The sequence below is a fragment of the Aythya ferina genome (assembly GCF_964211825.1).
Source record: "Aythya ferina genome assembly, chromosome: 7".
Taxonomy (NCBI): Eukaryota; Metazoa; Chordata; class Aves; order Anseriformes; family Anatidae; genus Aythya; species Aythya ferina.
In genome coordinates this window covers 2187243-2206309 of record NC_140302.1, presented here as the reverse complement: position 1 = coordinate 2206309, position 19067 = coordinate 2187243, and the positions used below count along the sequence as shown (strand labels likewise).

The following is a 19067-nucleotide window of genomic DNA, read 5'->3' as shown; positions in this document are numbered from 1 at the left end:
TTTAAAAAAAAAAAAAAAAAAGACAAGAAACAAACCAACCTACCTTTAATTCGCTGGAGAATGTCATAAAATATTTTAATGAACAAGTCTTTTTATTTTTTAAATAGCAATTGCCATTGTCAACCCCAGACCAGCGTAATACTGTATTTTCCTTTGTAGGAGACAATGTCAAGCTACCCTTCATGTTCCCTCATATATAAAGCGGTTCCAAAGAAAGAGGAGTTCAAGAGAACAAGGATAACCAAGCAGCTTGGGGTGGGGGAGTGGAGGGAGAGCACCAAAATATTCGAGGAAAAATGTGGATTGAAATAAAAGGCTAGTGTCTGCAACGCATTCACGTGTGCTGCTGTGTAAACTTGCAACTTCACGCAAATCCCTTTTTCCTATCTGCTGGTTCCTACTAAAATTAGGTCTGTAAGTGCTGACAGAAAGCTGGGTTTGTGTATTAGGTATTGTAGTATTTAGTGGACTGAAAATGGTTAAGGACAAAACTGAATTAAGTGCTGCGCAACCAGGTTAGATGTAAGAAGACAAAGTTTGCATTGAGTAATGCTGTGTTGTCACAGCAGTAATGCAAGCTCTGTTCCTCTGCAGAAAACTTTGTTGCTTGTAGGCCCTCTGTAGGGTGCATTTGTTGCTTTGTCAAGCAATTTGTTAATCTGCTTAAAAAGCAGTTTGCCTTTTTTTCTTTTGATACTTGATCTATACTAATTGAAGCTTCTGAAACAAAAATGTTCTTTTAACTTGATAAGCTCTTTTTTGTCCTGTGGTACTATTTCAAGGAAGCTGATACTAAATTTAATACTAGGGCCATGGTCCACATTTTGTGTTGTCATTTCATCCCAAACCTTTTCCTCAGATCTATCCAAATGCGCCCATTATCGTTTCTGCAACTCACTGAGAACTCTTAACGTAATAGTAGGCAGTGCTTTCACTAATCTGATAATGCTGAATGTGATTGTGTTGATTCAATAGTGCTTGTATGCACGTATTCGATGCATTGTGGCTGCAGCAGCAGCATCTGGAAGCAGACAAGGTATTTGCCATGCACTAGTTCAGGTTAGTTCCGTGTTGTAGGGTACACCGTTACCAGGAGCTGTTTCTGACACTTTGGCCCCCAGATGAAGGAAGTCTCTCCAGTTCAGCTGTGTTTATGGCACTTCTGCAGCAGACTGGAGAGTAACTTGCTTGTGGGTTACTGCTGTGAGAGAATTGTCTAAGTGAACGCAGACCTCTTTTGGTACCCTGTATCTAGAATTCACAAGCGTGTGCACTTGTAGTTCCTTCTGGCTTCCACAGGCTAAAAGTAGATTAGAAGATGGGTGAAAGCTACTTGATGCATCCGATCTAGATCAGAAAGATAACTTCTGTCACATGGAGCTGCCTCTTCTAGGCTTGAAATGATTTGCTGAAGGGACAGTGGTTTGGGTTTTTTCACTGCTAGGACAGCATCAGCTGTTGCAGTCATTCCAGAGCAGTAAGAAATCTGACACCTGAGAAGCTCCACAACCATGAGGCTGTTGTGAAATACCTTGCATGAAGCGGACTTCATTATCCCATATTGCTGACCTCATTGCTCTGTCACTTAGGAAATGCATCAGTTGATCTATTTACACCTGGAATGTGGTTTGTATGTCCCCTTTAAGTCCTGGAAGGCTGCAATGAATTCTCCTTGGAGCCTGCCTTCTCCAGGCTGAATACCCTCAGCTCTCTCAGCCTTTCTTTGTAGCAGAGGTTCTCATTCCAGCCTTCTGAGTGTCTCTGTGGCCCTTCTCTGGTCCCCAGTATAAGAAGTCTGCATCATTCTTGTGCTGGGGCAGGCCCCAGACCTGTATGTAGGACTCCAAGTGGGGCTGCAGAGGGGCACAATCACCTCCCTCAACCTGCTGGCCTTGCTTTTGTTGATGCAGCCCAGGACACAATAGCAGTTTTGGCTGCGAGAACGCACTGCTGGCTTGTGTTGAGCTTTTTGTCCGCCAGAACCCCCAAAGTCCTTCTCTGCAGGGCTGCTCCCAGTGAGTTCTTCTCTCAGCCTGTGCTCGTGGCTAGGATTGCCCTGACCCAGGTGCAGCACCTTGCACTTGGACTTGTTGAACCTCATGCAGTTCACATGGGCCCACATTTCCAGCCTGTTCAGGTCCCATTTCTTGTCATCTCTTCCTTCAGATGTATTGACTGCACCACTCAGCTTGGAGTCATCTGCAAACTTGATGAGGGTGCACTCAATCCCAGTGTGTGCGTCATTGATAAAGATATTAAACAGTACTTGTCCCAAGATAGACCCCCTGAAGGACACGCCTTGTCACTAGCCTCTGTCTGGATGTGGAGCCCTCGACCACAGATCTCTGGCTGTGGCCATCCAGCCAATTCCTTGCTCATCCATCAAATCCATCTCTATCTTATCTTAGAGATTGGGATGTCATGTGGGACTGTGTTAAAGGCCTTGCAGAAGTTCAAATAGGTGATTTCAGTCAGTCTTCCCTTGTTGATTGACACAGTCACCCCATCAGAGGGCCACCAGCTTGTCAGGCATGATTTGCCCTTGGTGAAGCTGTGCTGGCTGTCTTGAATCACCTCCTTGCCCTACGAGTGCCTTGACGTTGCTTCCAGGAGCACCTTTTTGAGGGTTGCAGAACACACAAAACATGAGTAATTGTGTGATACATCATGGGCTGATGGTACTGGTTGTGTGTGAAATGATGCTAACTTTGGGTATGCTGACTCTAGATTTTTTGTCTGTGGAATTGAACTTCAACCTTAGCATTGCTTTGAAATAGCATTTTCCATTTACGTTATGGCTGTACAATTTTTACACTTTGCAAGATTGCTGCAGATGTAACATTCTGCAGGGCTCTAAAAACCATCGAATCTCACACAGGAAATATACAAATATAGTTTTTGTTATAAATGATACATGAAATATTGGGTCTCCAGACATCTTGTCTCTAGCTTGGCGTTGCCATGGGCACTCATTAGTATTCCGGGGAGGCCGGGTTGCCATGGAAAAGCGTGTAGCTGTACCGTGTTTCCACAGCAACCTGCACCGCTCTGTACCTTCAGCAGATCAGCTAGCAAATCTGGCTGGGTAAATCTAAAATGATCTTACGGTAGCATTGCTGGGTTAAATAACGCTGCCATCATATCCCTAGGTGATTAGCACTGCAAGCATCTCCATTATGTTAAAATGGACCATTGGGTCAGTGTAACGCAGAACAGTTTTAGATTTAAGGAAATGTGTTTTCAGAAAGCAGCAGCAGGGGATGTATCTCAGCCCCTAAAGAGGCTACAATAAAACTGTGTTGTTGAGGGTGTTTATGTTTTTCGCACAGTCTTGTGTTATAATTTGAAGCTGAAAGATTTGAGCTTGCAGCTACTGCCCTGAATGACCTTCATCAGCAACAACCCTCTGTGTGCACGTGGGAGAACTTTGGTCTTTGAACCTTTTATTTTTTTTTATTTTTATTTTTTTTTTTAGGAAGACAGCAAATTGTCTGCTGCTTGCTGTGGTTTTCTTAGTTGGGGAACAGTACTATATGCTTATAGCTTTGGATCAGTCAAGCTTTCTGTTTGTTGCTGGAGAATTTGTTTTGATGTTGGAGATGTTCTTAAAGGTGGTAGACACACTAAATTCTATCAGCTTTTTGCTTGAGATGCTGTTTATTTGTCTTTTGTTCTCCACTTGTATAGTTTTCAGTTTGTGATGTACCTACTCAAGGAGCAGATGGAAAAAGCTCTGTGCTTTGGGAAGTGTTCAGACAGCTGTGGCCTATTCCTGAGCAGTCTGTTTAGATGGGACAGTTCTGCTCCTGTGCGGATGCCTATCCAGTGTGTGCTTTGTTCCGTCATGGAAATTAACTAGTAAAACGGGATTGAAATCAGTCCAATTCTTTGTTTGTTTGTTTTGTCGTGTTTCTGTTTTGTTTTTTTCTCATGGGGAGGGGGTGGGGGGAGAAGGAGAGTTATGGGGTTTAAGGTTTGGGAACTTAAAGCCTGAACTTTGGTAATGCAATATTCCCACAACATGGTGATTTGATGCATCTGGTAGAATATTGTGCTGCTTAGCCATAAAGCATAAGGGTTTCTGCAGCTCTACAGGGCATGGTAATTCTTTCATGGTTTTGATTATTTCCTTGTTGTGGTTAGCAGATAAAAACTGTGATTTAAAACAAACAAAACATGTTTGAATCATACTATTTAAAGAGTTAAACTTTAGAAATCATTTTGTCAGCTCACATTCTTATTCTTTTTCATTTAGACTGATAAAGTGGGTTTGCTTGGATCCCTTGGCCTCTTTCCAAACTGCATTTAGAATTTCAGCTCTTACTTGGAGTCTTTTTTTTGTAAGCCGTTTCACTTTTCAAATGTCTGTGCTGAAAGACTTTTGCTAACCTTGCTCAAAGAACATGACAAACTTAAACTTAAATGTGAATTGGTAATCAAAAAACTGAATTACATTTTCAAGCAACACTGTCTTTTGCCATCTTGAAAGCTGATAGCCAGGAAAGCTAATGCTTTTAAAGAAGAAAATGCTTTTTCTTTTCTCTACAGCTCTTCAAATTGGGTTTGCCTTAAACTGAGTCAGACTGTGTGGCCTAAATCACATTGGAACTTCTGAAAATGCTATCTCACAGTACTGTAGAACTTGAGTAAGAGAAGTGTGCTTCTAAGCACTTGGTTTAAAAAAAAAAAAAAAAAACTGTATGAGGGAAAACAATATAGATAATAAATTTGCTACTGCATTTTAAAAATTGCAGTCTTGTTTTGCAGTGGCTTAGGAACTTTTTGCAGTAATTAGCTACTAGCTTTGTTTAATGATTGTAATTTTTATGTAGGTGTAGCAGTAGTTAAAACACGTGTTTCCTCTGAATCAATGGGTATCTGTAGTGGCTAGGACAGGCTTTCCTTCCACCTTGATTACTATTGATTCTTCTTGAAGTTCTTTCTTATTCTGGATAGAATTTTTGTAGGAAGGATTTTTTTTTTTTTTTTTTAGAATTCTAATTTTAAAAAAAGAATGTGTAGTTGTGTAATGTGGTTTATCAGCAGAGTGAAGAGCTGTCCTAATATGAGCAGATATTTAATCAGCATTTTATGTAAATCTAGAACTGAACAATGTAAAGTGGGGTGCTCATTTAAAAATTTTTTCTACCATTTTTTTTCCCCGCTCAGTGACTGGCAAAATAGTTTAAAGAAATTAAGAGTAACTGATGGAAATTTGGAAAGAAACACTTTTAGGAAACACTTTTAGAAGACTTGAAATGATGGAGTAAACTTCCAGAATTGCACTGGAGTTGAGGATTAGGTGATGTAACCTGCCATAACAGCCTTACCCTACCTATGTATCTTGCTCACGTTGAGTGTGTGAGGTATTTTTATTTGCTTTCTCTCCTCTCTATTTAGTCCCACTTAGATTAAGGGGGGGGGGGGGGGGGGGAGGAGGAGTGGAAGGATATCAGAGAACAAAACATCTCAGTCATTCTCACCAATAGAGAAACATGAAAATCCCAAGAGACCCTTGTCTGTGACTTCCAGTTTGGCATTTTTGTAGTTCAGAAGATGAAAATGCTACTGAAAGCAGCACCACAGTGTCAGAACATTTCTAAAACTTTGAGCTTTTCTTGAAGAGAACTTGAGTGAGTTTCCTTGTTTTCCTATAATAAGAAGTACCACATGGACACTAAAGTTTTGCCTATGCAGGGCCTTCCCCTGAAGTGCTGAAATTTAATGTGTGAATTAAAAAAAATATTTCAAAACACCCAATGCATGATACAAGAAGGCATTACAATTCAACATGGTTAGGTGAAGGGCATGAGAACACTCGTCAGCACAGGTGATGCCTGGCTCTTTGAAGATTTCTTGTCTGTGATCTTTTAATGATCTTTTAAGAGTCTGAACACTTAACATAGGAACTTAACAGTTGCATAACCAAACAACTTAAACTATTTCCTAGTAACTTTAAATTGTGAGTTTTGTTTTTCTTGTCAGCTAGAATACTGTATTGAAAGCAAGAATTAGCCTTGAAATCATTTTAGTCTGTAGGTGGTTCATAAGCAATTGATTTGAAGTGCTTCTTCAGTTCACAAGCAGCTCTTGTAGAATGATCCTGTTCTCTACTTGGAAGAATGTAACCTTAAGCTTAACTTCTAATGTGAATGCTAAAGTTACAGAATTCAAACTTTCTGAATAGTCTATCATTAGTTACTTGAATTTTCTTTGCAGATAGCTTGTTTGTAGCAATCAGCTGTGAAGGTACCAATGTATGCCAAGTAAACCTGTGCTACATGAACACCTTTTTGTGAGCTCTTCAATGATCTCCACTACTACCAAATATCTTATCCCTAAATGCAGTAATGATGAAGTGTCTTCACAGAATTTTCACAGAATTTCTAGGTTGGAAGAGACCTCAAGATCATCGAGTCCAACCTCTGACCTAACGCTAACAGTCCCCACTAAACCATTTCCCTAAGCTCTACATCTAAACATCCTTTAAAGACTTCCAGGGATGGTGACTCCACCACTTCCCTGGGCAGCCTGTTCCAATACCTAACAACCCTTTCGGTAAAGAAGTTCTTCCTAACATCTAACCTAAAACTCCCCTGGTACAACTTAAGCCCATTCCCCCTCGTCCTGTCACCAGGCACGTGGGAGAACAGACCAACCCCCACCTCGCTACAGCCTCCCTTGAGGTACCTACAGAGAGCAATAAGGTCGCCCCTGAGCCTCCTTTTCTCCAGGCTGAACAAGCCCAGCTCCCTCAGCCGCTCCTCGTAGGACTTGTTCTCCAGGCCCCTCACCAGCTTTGTCGCCCTTCTCTGCACCCGCTCAAATGATGTCTTTAATGAAATATTAACAAAACTGTAAGAATAGTGACTGTGGTGCACTAATATTTGGGATTAGTAACTCTATATAGAGGCTGTTTGGTGATAGTATAAAACATGTCTGTCCAGGTTACTGTTAAAGAGAGGGAGGCGATATGGTTGCCACCTCCATAATTTGAACATGAAGCCTCTTTAGGTAATTAACAGATACAGCTGGAAGTTTTACGTGACCAGGATGTTATCCAGATCTTTAGTGGAAATACTCACCATTCACTTGTGGTTGGTTTGTTTGTCAAGCCTTTGTCTGTTTTTTCTTTTGGCTTTTTTCTCCCCTGCAGCAGTGACTGAACCATGAGCTTATTTTCAGTCATCTCAAAACAGGCTTCTGTAAACAAGAATACAAGGTTTACTGCATGAAATTAGATAGTCTACTATCATGCTACGTGAGTTCTTTCTTTCTGTAGGGAGGCTAGGATTTGGGGTGGAGAGGATGGTAATTCAGTGAAATAAACTGTATGAAGTGATGCCCATGGAATTTGCTGTTTGCCACTGTTTTTGCTGCCATAATATTGAAGATAGTCTGATAAAAGTGCATTTTGAGTAGAACCTAATTATTTTCTGAAAAATAGTTGAAATTATGTTGCATGAGATGGCCAATTTCGGTTCACTATTCTAGACGCTGTGAGTGATCAGCTCCTAAATAGCCAGTGTTAATCTAAATAACATCTCATTTGCTTATTAGGAGCTTTCTGATTAGCTATTAATTAGCATGTCAGAAGATTGCAGTGAAATATTAAACTGGCTGCTGAGGCTACTTAGGTCTTTAACTTAGCAAACATGTAGATTGTACAGAAGTGCTGTGTGTATAAGACAAATTCTTACTGCATGGGAAGGCAGCAGCTTGAATCTAAAAAGAGATTCTTTTTTAGTTGTGCAATTAAATTGAAGCAAATAGTGTGTTCTGCTGTTACTGACAGACTGGAGATGTAGTGAATTAAAATGAGAAAAAGGGGAAAAGGCACGGATCTTCAAACAAACCAACCGAGACAACTTAAATCATACAATGTACTAGAAATGGGATCTTGTAATATGTTAAATAAGGAGTATTGTATGCATGTGTTAGATGCTACTGGAAGAGAAGTTACTGCTTTTCCTTCATAATTTTTATCCACAGATGCTTTTTTGTTTGAATAGTGCTAGTTATGATGGTTATGCTATTTCAGCAATAGCTTTAAAATATTAGTCAGGTTTGAAGTCTCACTATAAAAGCCAACAATAACATACGCTACTGGCTAGTATATGGGTGTCTCTAGTGGCACTTCTGATGATTTAGGTGATCTACCAGAGGACTATTCCTGAGACAGTGTGTGTTTTCCTGAAGGTTTGCTCAGGTCACACAAAGTACTCATTAAGTCCTCTCTGGGATGAGATGAGAAAGTGTGGCTTGTGCTTGAGACAGAAAAATAAAGTAGCTCCAAAGTCTTGGAGTTCAGGCTCTGATTTTTGCAAAAGTGCTCTACTCTGTGTGTAAGGAGGAATAGAGAGCTAAGTCCTGGGCATAGAAGAGAGAATTGAGGATATGTGCCACCAATTAGTGTGCAGTTATTTAGAGACAGTTTAGGAAATGGATGGCATCTCTAACTTTGCTATACAACTCTAGCAGAAGTGATGAGCTCAACAGTGGTGAGAGAAAATACTCGGCATTCTGAAATCATTACACTAGCTGAAGACATGCATACATGTGGCAGAGGAGCAATACTTTGAAGCTCATCTGCTGAATGCTGCATGTGCCAAAGGCAGCGTAAACAGGATTGGCATCTCTAGTTCCAGCCAGTAGTGGCTGTGATGTGTACACTTCCAACACCGGGTTTTAACCCTTTCTTGAGAGTTGAAACCTTGACAAGGAGAAATATTGAGGAATAATAAACTTGCAGGGGTCACGCTCTAGGATTTACTAAGCTGGACTGTGGAGGCATCCTTTTATCTATGAGACAGTATGATTATGAATGTTTTGTTGCTGCAGACATAACCCTAAAAACAGCAAGGATGTGACTTCTGTTTGGTAGCTGACTGCAGCATCCACTCTCTTGGTTCTGGAGCTAGCGTTGCTCCTTTGAACTATGTAGACAAGCTGAGGTCTTCAGTACTTTTAGCAGGTAGCTGGGTCAAAACTGGTATAGATCTGCTTATGTATGTTTCAGGTCTCTTGAAAGCAGTGTACAGGCAGCAGGATGTGGCATAGGTAACAAAGGTTGACACACATCACACAATTATATTAAGCATAGGTGGGAGGTGGTTGCACGTTTTGAGACGGACAGCTCAAAAAATTGATAACATTTTCTGCTGTTTCTTTATGTCTTTAAATGTACATTTTCACAAAGGAATACTCTGAATAAAAGGCAATTTTAAAATTGAAATAGGAAAGGACTGTGTGTGGAAATGTCTAGCTGTAGGACTCAATGTATTGGATGTGACCTGCATAAATTAAATATTATGCAATGCCTTTATCCTCTAATAAGAGGGAACCTAGAAATAGAAATATGAACATTGTCCCTGCTAACCACTTGCAGAGAGTTCTCCTTTAGTCTAAGTGTTGGACAGTAATGAAAGGAGGCTGTTCCCTTCGGGTATCAAGCCCTTTATTCAAAATGTAGTTCAGCAATTGAGCTGAAGGAGAATATCCATTAGCGACCAGTAATAGCACTTGTATCCCCTTTGCTGGATTCTAGCTACTAAAAGCCAAGACATTAAAATGCTACAAAAGCCTGTGTTGCAATGGGACTAGGTACATCATTTAAACATTTAAAATGTACCAGTTCTGAGTGATAAAGAGTGCCTCAGAATTCATACGTCAGCTGAAGGTGATGCTACCAATTTACAGGGTAAATAGGAGTCTTGTGTAGAATGTGAAAAATTATCCAAAAGAACTACTAATACATGAATACCTCTCTTCATTATTTTGGTTAACTGGGGTAAAGTCTGTGACAGGACTAACCTGAGCCTCTGAGTCTCTCATCTGACTGCAGCAAAAAGAATGTGATGCATCAGCTGGGAATGCGACTGGGACATGCGTCCCTAAGGACAGGTGTCCTGCAGAACAGTGAGACATCTCCCAGTGGTGTTACTCTACTGGTTGTTATTTCTGAAATGTAGAAGGAGGAAGTCAAACCATTGGCTATAGTTTCTAATCTCTTAAAAATTGAGTTCTACCAACAATACTAATAAATATTTTGCTTCATCTGAATCACCACTGAAAACAAATATTTTTCTCATGTGTTTAAAAAAAAAAAAAGTACAACTTCATAAGCCTGTTATCAAATCAGTCTTACTGTTAGATTGGCAAAGCTTTTATATGTGGCTGTGCATTGTTTTGTTCAAGCTATAAAGCCCCTAGTGTTTTGTAAGTCTACCTCATCAGAACCATTGACTGGAGGCCATTTAATACAGTGTCTCAGAGAATGCAGGAATTTCTGCTTCAGTGTGAGAGACTGAAGGGACTCCTGTTGCTGAAAGTATTTATATCTGTTTGCATATTGTTAATTAGTACTTACTAGTCACCACGCAGCTGACCGCTGTGTAATAATGCTCCTGCTGCTGCTGTTGGCATTGTTTGATTCTCTTTGGCAACTTGTTAGACCAAGTAATTCTGTCTCACAAAAGGTCTTTCTTATTGGCTGCCCGATATATTGCCCAGGCAGGTTTTGTTGAAGAACGTGTGGAAGCTTGGTAGGTCCCCAAATCTTTGTCCATGAGATCTTCTGTTTATTTTCTCATTGATATTCCAGTTTGACGCATTTAAGAGTGGTAGCAGGTGCTCAAGGTCGTGGTAGGCATGGTATTTCTAATTCCTCTTCATCACAGAGAAAATGATAGAGTAGGTATTATTTGTGGTGCATAACCCGGAGCCAAATTCTCTAAAGATGGAAAGTGATGAAAACTTTCCTCAAAAATGCTATTTTACACTGCTTGAAAATTAAGTCTAACATCTTCAGGTCCTTTACTCCAGACTTACAAGTGTTTTTTCATAAATACCAACCTAAAATCAGTATTGCACAAAGTGACATACACAACTATATGTACCTGAATTTGCATGTAAGAACTTAGTTACCTAGACATGTGCACGTACAAGTATTGGAGCACCATTCAATAGAATAACTTGCATTGAGATACTTTCCCTTAACCATCTGCAGCTCAGTATTTCTGCGGGACCAGGACGTTGTACATCTGTATTCTGTCAAACTGTTTATTAGATAAGACACACAAGCAGCTGCGGAAAGAACTGAGTGTTATAGTACAGTCATTTACAGAAACTTCAATGTAGCCTTAGAGTAAATGGATGAGAAAAACGAATCATGAAAGAAGAATCCAATCTATTAAAAATGAAATCATTCAGAGGACTCCTTGTACCTTATGCTGGTTATGGAAAGTACAGATATATTCCGCTCCTTCCCTGCCACCCCTTGCTGCAAATCTGTAACCCAGAACTCTCAACTTCCAATTCGTCAGAAAAGGTCTTGTGAAACTCTGAACGAGGTAATGCTTGGGAGCCTTGGTTATTAAGTCTATTGTCAAAGTTACCTTTTTTTCCTAATGCAAATTTTGGGGAGCATGGAAACTAACATTCCTGTGGAGTGTAAGAAACATGGTTAAGAGCTAAAAAATCAAGGTATTCTTATCCTTCTGACTGCTACAGAGACACAAGAAATTTGTTGCTCCATAGTCTTGCTTATGATACCAGTGTTCCAGATTTGACAATCCTGGTTTTGTTTAGCCATAACTCTGCAGTAACCAGAATCTTGGCTGTGGATACAAGAAGCTAATATAAGCATTTAATTACTTCATATGTTTTACCATACAGCTGCTTCACATCTTTTATCATGCCACTGTCACAACTTGTTAATTATTGGATTCATTTACCTTATATACCAGCTATGGAGAAAAGCTCCAAGTCTAATCAGCAAGATGTTCATGCGAACTAGTTAGTAAAATTCATGTTATGTATCTTGATGTGCTATGGATAAATGTTTTTCTCCCCTCTATACATCCTCTTCGTAGTACCACAGGCATTACATTTTCACACTTCTGTTCAGACTGCTGAACTATTGTTTAGCTGTGTCTTGGGTTTCTCATGTTTTCCATTATGTAAATTGCAAAGATACAACGGTTGTCCTTCACATTTTTTTCTAGTCCTTTTGAAATATTTCTTCCAGTTCCATGGAAATATGTTAAAAATTCAGTGCCTTAACTGGTCTGCATTTTTTTTTTTTCAAACTGAATGTGCTGATTAGACTATTAAAACAAAACAACAACAAAAACACACCCTGTAATAACTGCCAAAGCAACATATGTGAGTGACATGAACAGGATTGTAGTAAGCAGCCACTTACACTGGTATCTTAATTCATCACTCAGTATGGGAGTGACAGTTTAGCATATGGCCAATCTTTTCAGATCCTGGTTTGATGTTTTGGATATATCTAGGATTATTTAGTTTTTCCACTTGGGAATTGGATTCAGTATGTGAAGCAGTTTGTCCTTGTGAGCATTTTGACTCTTTTCTGATGATGTTCTGACTTCGTGAAGTCAGGGCCATGACTGAATTAAAGGTGCTCCTTCTACACTGGGAGAGAATGGCAAAATGGATACATGAATTATTCACTAGGGATTGTAAAGACCTCTTCAGGTACATTAAAAATGAATTGTTGAATGATCAGTGTAATGTTTTGCATAACTTAAGAATTAAAACTGGAACGTAATATTTACAGAGGTGGAACATATTGTTTGTTTAGAATTGTAGTCAAATAATTGTTAAACTGGAAGGCTGTTTGTTTTTTATGATGGAAAATTTTAATTATTGTACAATGCTATTTGCTGTTTTTTTCTTTCCCTGTTTATTACTGAAATGTTTCGTATTAAAGTTAAGTCTTTGAATACAAACTTGAGACTTGTGATGTGAAAGTGTTTTATTCTTCATTACTAGGATTATTGGACAGAATGCTTTTTGTTGGGAAAGGAATATATCTGAACTACTTGGCTTTCCGTATGATACACAGAATTAGCTGATCTCTATATAGATATTGGTAATAATTCATTCTGAATTACATGTTTAAAAAGATCATTACATTCCCACTGACAAAAGAACAAAAAGAGTATTCATCTATTGAGCTTAGTTTCTCACAAGGATTTTAAGTATCTTTAAAAATAACCACCTATATCATTCTATTATTCTTTTTCAGTGGGACTGTTTCTGTAGTAAGGTGGTTGTTTTGCTTAGTTTATGGTCTGGGCAGTTTGTGTCAGCAAATTACACAGTTCTGAGTAAATTTTGTGATTCTGTGTGCTGTATTCACTTAGAGAAAGCAGAGATATGGCAACAATTTAAAGCTTTTTTTTTTTTGTAATGGCTTTGGAAATCAAGCAGCTTGAAGTGAGTGACTATTCTGGGAAGGCATAAACTATTAAAAAATATATATATTTTTTGATCTGAGTTAAGACAGGTGGATTTTGGCATGTCCCCCCCCCCAAAAAAAAAAAAAGACAGTGTTTCATAACATTGACAGGTTCTGCTTCCTGTTTTGCACCTGAAGAACTGAAGAATTGGATAGTCCTAACTCTGTGGAGATCCAAGAAAGTTTCTGGAAAGCTGTGTCAGAACTCCATGACATCTGCTTGGCCTTTTTCCTCTTTCCTTCACCCTGCCAAGAAGCCATCTTTTACCTGGTTGTGTCTCTGACTACTTTCCTCACTGAAAAGCATTTGGTCAAGGACTGTAATGGGTGGCATCTAGAATGTGAAGCTATACCAAGATGCTTAAAACTGAAATGTGCTGATGAAAAACATAGGCTGTTTCTGTTCTTGTTATTTTCCAAGTAGAAGGAGCAGGTTTCTCTGTTTACTTTTTTCCACAGACTTCATCCTGCAGGTTTTCTTGGCTATCTGTAGGTTTTGGCAGAACTGGAAGGAAAGCTGTCAGAAGTTATGGGATGATCTTGTGCTCTTTCAGTGCTTTGCAAGCTTTTGGTTTGCCATTCCCTTGTCTCATGTCTCAGCATTCTTCAGTCCATTTTCCCCAGTTTGCAAACGACTTGATCCTTTCCTTTACAGTAATAGGTGGATCTGTTTAGAAAAAATGTTTAGAACGCATTTCTGGGATGTGCTGACTTTTTTACGTAGGTTGGTTTGTGTAATATCCTTGTGAGATACAATGAGACAACTGCATTCTGTGTGATGTGAAATGTGTGTTGTGACATCAGTCAGTTGTGCGATGTAAAACATGTACATGTAACTTCATACTTCTGATGATGCTGATATTCCACGTTGTGTGCCTTTGTAAGGTGCAGGATGGGTATTCCTGAGACCTTCATTACAAAGCGATGATGGTCTGTGAATGGGTGCATGGCAGACCCCGCATATCGCAGGTTTTCATGTAGATGCTGTTTGTACTACCATACGGATTGTTTTGCCTATCAGTTTTAATTATTTTCTATTTCTTTGATTTTTAGGTATACCACAGGTTCTACCCTCCAGAAAGCCCTAGAAAGGTAAAAACTTTAAGTTCTACTTCTGTTCATTCTCTGAGTTTATATGTCAGGTTTTTTTTTTGTACCTCCCTATGATGTTAAACAATAATATTAATCGATGGGAAAAAAATGAATACTGTAAAATCTTTGGAGGTGTCTTACCTTCTTGAACACTCCTTGAGAACGTGTTTATCTACCATTTTGCACTTTTGTCTTCACTTGGAGTCTCTTCTAATTCGTCTGTTTCTGTAAGCATCTGTGTTGCTGTTGTGCACTTCTTTAATGTTTCATATTATAGATGTTGCTTTGTTTATGTAAGCAAATAAACAGTAACTCTTCAAAACTTATATGAGAAGTATTACCATTTAGCATAGCCAAATTTGCATGTCTTCGATGTGACAAAGCTTCTCGACTGAGAGCTTTTCCTACAGAACTTGCTTATTCCTAACAGACTAAAATCCTCTATCAGTCATTAGAGCTGTGTACTTGTGGTTGAATGTGATTTGGGTCAATGTCCTTAAAAAAAAAATAATTGGGAATGCAGACCTCTATCTCGGTAAATCTTTGTCAGTTGCATGTTCTATTCAGCACTTTAGTGAGAAATTAAGATGCGCTTTTCTCGTATATGTATTAGCAGTGTATGGTGCTGGCATGAATCGTTGTTCCCTTTCCTTCTAAATTACCACCTGAAACCTGGATAAGATATTTACAGTCTCCAAATGTTACAATCTTTGTAGAACTTCCCTCTAATTCCTTGATCATTAATTTAGCAATAGTCTGTGTACACTGTTGTCTGATGTTATGTCAGGTTAGAACAAGGTGAACAAAATAACCAGATTCCAGGAAGCTTCGGATAGCAAAAAGTCTCCTTCCCTTATTTCGTTTTTCATCTGTGTTTTTCCTCACTGGGTATCATTTATCTCAGATATAGTTGCCCACAAATTACAAGGCAAGGTGTTGCACAGAGAATAATTTATTTCAAGTCAATATTCTGATTTTTGTATTGTAACTGAAGTTTTTCCTTATCATTACTGTCATCAGTTGAAACAAAAGTGTGCACTGGGGATGCTGTAGTCAGATATTTAAAGACCTGTGATATTATCTAGTCAGATGGTTGCACTGACTGCCTATCTCTGCTTTGTCTTTATTCCTGGAGTATGTGGAAATTCTGCTCTTTAGATGTATGGAATTGCTTAATTGAACAGATGCCTCTTATTGTTCACTTACATTCCACAGATGAAATTAAACCAATGTATGAGTTACTGTATGTTTTAATACCAGAAACAACTAGTTTTCCTTTAAAATGTCATCAGAAATAGTTAACAACCTTTGTTTTTCCTTTTGATGTGATGAAAGAAAAGCTGAATGTAAAAACATTATAAATAAGGTGAAGCTTAGAATCTAAGATGGAAAAAACACTTTCTTTACATTGTATATTTTTAAACTGTCAGTCCTTGTCTGAGAATGTAATTGCTTTCTCTTCTGCTTGACATTAAGGATGTTCTTTTTATTGTTGTTCAGAAGGTTATTTCTTACCATTATAGCTTTAACTTGTCATGACTCAATCCAAATTCCAACATTTTACTTTCAAGAGCTTTGAACAAGCTGATGTTTGAGATGAAAGCTTTTTTCATTACTTAGATTACATATTTGTGTGGGATGAGAATCAGATGGCAGCATTTTGGAAATCTAGTTCACCATTTCAGTCTTTGTGCCAGTTATCTGTCTGGTCAGGACTTTGATATAAAGCCTTGGAAATTAGAGGTGGCATCTGTAGGCCTTTTTATTTAAAGCTAAATTGAGTTAATAGAAATAGCCAGAAGTCAGGACTGGGAGGGGGCAAGAAACAAACTCTGAAGTTGAGATTCTCTCAGCTGGAAGACAGTGGCGTGATATTCAGGCAGGAGCGTGCGACATGGTGCATGCGAAGTTGCTGCAGGAAAAGGGTCTTTACAGAAATTATGTGGAAGTAGTAAGTATGGGTAACTGCATCTTGCATGGTGTTTGCTAATCCAAATACATGCAATGCCAGGCTCTGGAATTTGGGGGGTGCAAAACTTTCCTTTTAACCTTGCGCTTAGTAGATGATGTAGGAATACCTGGGGATTCTGACTTGTCTGTGCAGTGATTGCTCTTTTATGAGCATCATGGCAAAGATAATTTGCCTGAATTAAAATCCATGACATATCTTTTCTAGTTGTTTTTCTTCTTTCACAAAAAAGTATCAAAAGCAGTTAATCTAAGCCACCAAGGACAGAGAAAATAATTCTTTGTAGATTTTCTCAGGGGGAAAAAAATGATAAGGGATTATGGTTTAGTTCTTCATAACACACCCGAACCTCTCTTCATATATATGTAAACTGTCCTTTTTCTCTTGCAAAGTTTGAGTCAGGTACATGTGCACTGGGATAGGTGAAGTACTTTAGGTGCTATGTGCCAGGTGTAGAATGGGAGAACATTCCAGACTGTGACTTTAAAAAACACACCATAATTGGGATTTCTAAATTAACTTGTCTGCAGTGTAAATCTAAAAGTTGATAACTATGGGGAGGAAGAAGCTTTTTTTTTTTTTTTTTTTCTTCTGGAATACAAGCCAGTCAGCTACTACAGCTATTTTTGGCAATTAAATATTGCTTTAGCTAGGAACCTATTGCACACTATTCCTTCTAGAACATTTTCATAAATACATAAATCACAATAATGATTCTGAGCAAGACAGATTGTTTTTTCAAGATTTAGTTAGATCTGTTTTGCCTTACTCTGTGCAGATAGACAATAAAACAGTAAATAGAAATGAAAGTGACAAAAACCCTCAGTAACCAACTGCCACCATGATAGTAGTAATTACCAATTATATCAGCAATCAGTAAAATTCCACATATTTACATATTTAATTTATCTTATCAGTGACCTATTTTTCTCCACATATGCCATTTGATTTTTTTCTTTAAAGTTATCTCAATTCTATTGGAATTTACCTCATTCACAATGTAAGACTTCATTCACAGTGTAAGACTTTAGCCTGAGTCAATTCCTAAAGGATTTTTTTTATCAGTCAAAAGAACATTAACTAAAACCCAGCTTCCTTGCTACTCATGTCTTTCTCAAAAAAAAAAAAAAAAAATTAGTTTTGAATTCCTTATTTATTTACAAGAAAGTTGTTCTCCCTACCTCCTTGATGCAGCAATTTCTTATTGCAAAGTACCAGAGAGGACGTTTGAGTTCTAAATATTGTATTTTCCTGGCTTCAGAAGTTACAGGCCAAAACGATGCCTCGGCAGAAGATGGCAAGAGCTTCTGGGCTTATCTCCAAACTTCCATTATGCAATGACTTCGTTACATCCGTACAGCACCTGTTGGAGCAGGGGTAATAAATTAATCCTCAGCTCAAGCAATGGCCAGTCACAGAAGTGGTCAGCTAAGGACAAAGAAAACTGTCAGAGTTGAGCAACCCTTATCTTTAGCAACGTATAGAGATCACTCAAAGGATGGAAGAAAGAATCAGTGAAGTTATGTGTCTTTAGTTTCTGGAGTGCCACTTGAAGCACTCTTTGATGAAATGATGATGGCTTTGTAATTCTCCTTTACAGAAACTGTGCGGTTTTCCATCATCCTGCCAGTAGCAAAATTGCCTGGTTTCCCTGGGGCACGAGACAAGGGATTCTTCCGTCTGAGCAGAAAGAAGCTGTTGTAACAGGAGGTGTAAACTTTAATGGGGAATCTTCTTCAGTCAGGTCAGGATGAAACTATTTCATCCACTCCTATCCCTCAAGATAAAGGTGGGGAAAAAGTCTCATACAACAGTATGAGAGATGGAAGGGGTATGCTCCAGAAGGGTTCAGTACAGAGAACGAACCAAAATACCAGATCCTGTGTTTTCCAGGAGCCTAGAAGATAGAAAAATGTGGGGTAAAAGGTACTGATTAAGCTGTTTAGAAACATACTGGGAAAAGTAACCACGCTGGGTTAAATGAGGGTGGATTGTGAGAAAGACCTTAAAGGCTAAAAACCCATGGGAAGAGATAAATTGGGGAACATAACAGTCCAGAAATTGAAAAAGTAAATATGACAAGATGGTAAAAGACTCTTACGTAAAATAAGCCACACAACTGGGCAGATGTTACGTGCATGAGAATGCATTATTTGTGATGTTATGCAGAATGTGACAGAGGCTGAGGTGTAAAAGTTGAAAGTGAGCAGGTATTCACCTGTGCCTGGAAAGGAATGAAACAGCAGGTCTAAAAGGCAAGTCTTAAGAATCCATCAAAATTGTAAAGGTGGGGAGGGGTGTGAGTGGCAAGAACCAAGAAGCTCTCCAAGATGGATGCAGGAACAAAGACTAGAAATCACAAGCGTCTCATGCTAAAATGGATGAACATCACAGAACTCTCATGAGCCCTGATCCCAGAGGCTGGTATGTGTGCAGAAGGCAAAGTCAGATCTACAACCAAGATGGCACATGGAAGGAGCTGATTTGTATACAGAAGGCACATAGAAGAGGCAGGTGAGAATGGAGGAGTCTATTCAAAATTGGCTGGCTTGTATGAAGCTTCAGTTTTGCTGAGACAGAACATTGCACCCAAATGAGGAAGCATTAGATTAAACAGTGGAGGAGAGAGTGGGGAATAACTCATTTAAAGGGAAAATTTTATGTTAGGGGAGTGAAATGGAGGAACCTCAAATGAAAAAACATGCAAATAGCAGAGTTACTTTTAAACTGCTTTTGAAA

The 19067-nt window shown here is 38.8% G+C and overlaps 1 protein-coding gene and 1 long non-coding RNA gene across 4 annotated transcripts in view; one reads left to right on the top strand and one right to left on the bottom strand.

The window, feature by feature from the left end:
• The window catches only part of ANK3 (ankyrin 3), a 351417-nt gene that overhangs the window by 27366 nt on the left and 304984 nt on the right, over positions 1-19067 (top strand). For both annotated transcript variants that reach the window (XM_084526169.1, XM_084526174.1), the window contains one exon: positions 14321-14359. In XM_084526169.1, the coding sequence (XP_084382295.1) occupies positions 14321-14359 (39 nt within the window). The remainder of the gene's footprint in view (positions 1-14320; positions 14360-19067) is intronic.
• Positions 1-19067, bottom strand: part of LOC311439891 — a 74285-nt gene that overhangs the window by 436 nt on the left and 54782 nt on the right. Inside the window, exons 5-9 of one of the 2 annotated variants that reach the window (XR_014695056.1) lie at positions 17510-17691; positions 10370-10732; positions 9814-9960; positions 7086-7203; positions 59-4153 (exon numbers count right to left, since the gene is read on the bottom strand). This is a non-coding gene — a long non-coding RNA (uncharacterized lncRNA). Of the gene's footprint in view, positions 1-58; positions 4154-7085; positions 7204-9813; positions 9961-10369; positions 10733-17509; positions 17692-19067 lie in introns of those variants that run through there. The other variant, XR_014695057.1, reaches the window with a different exon arrangement.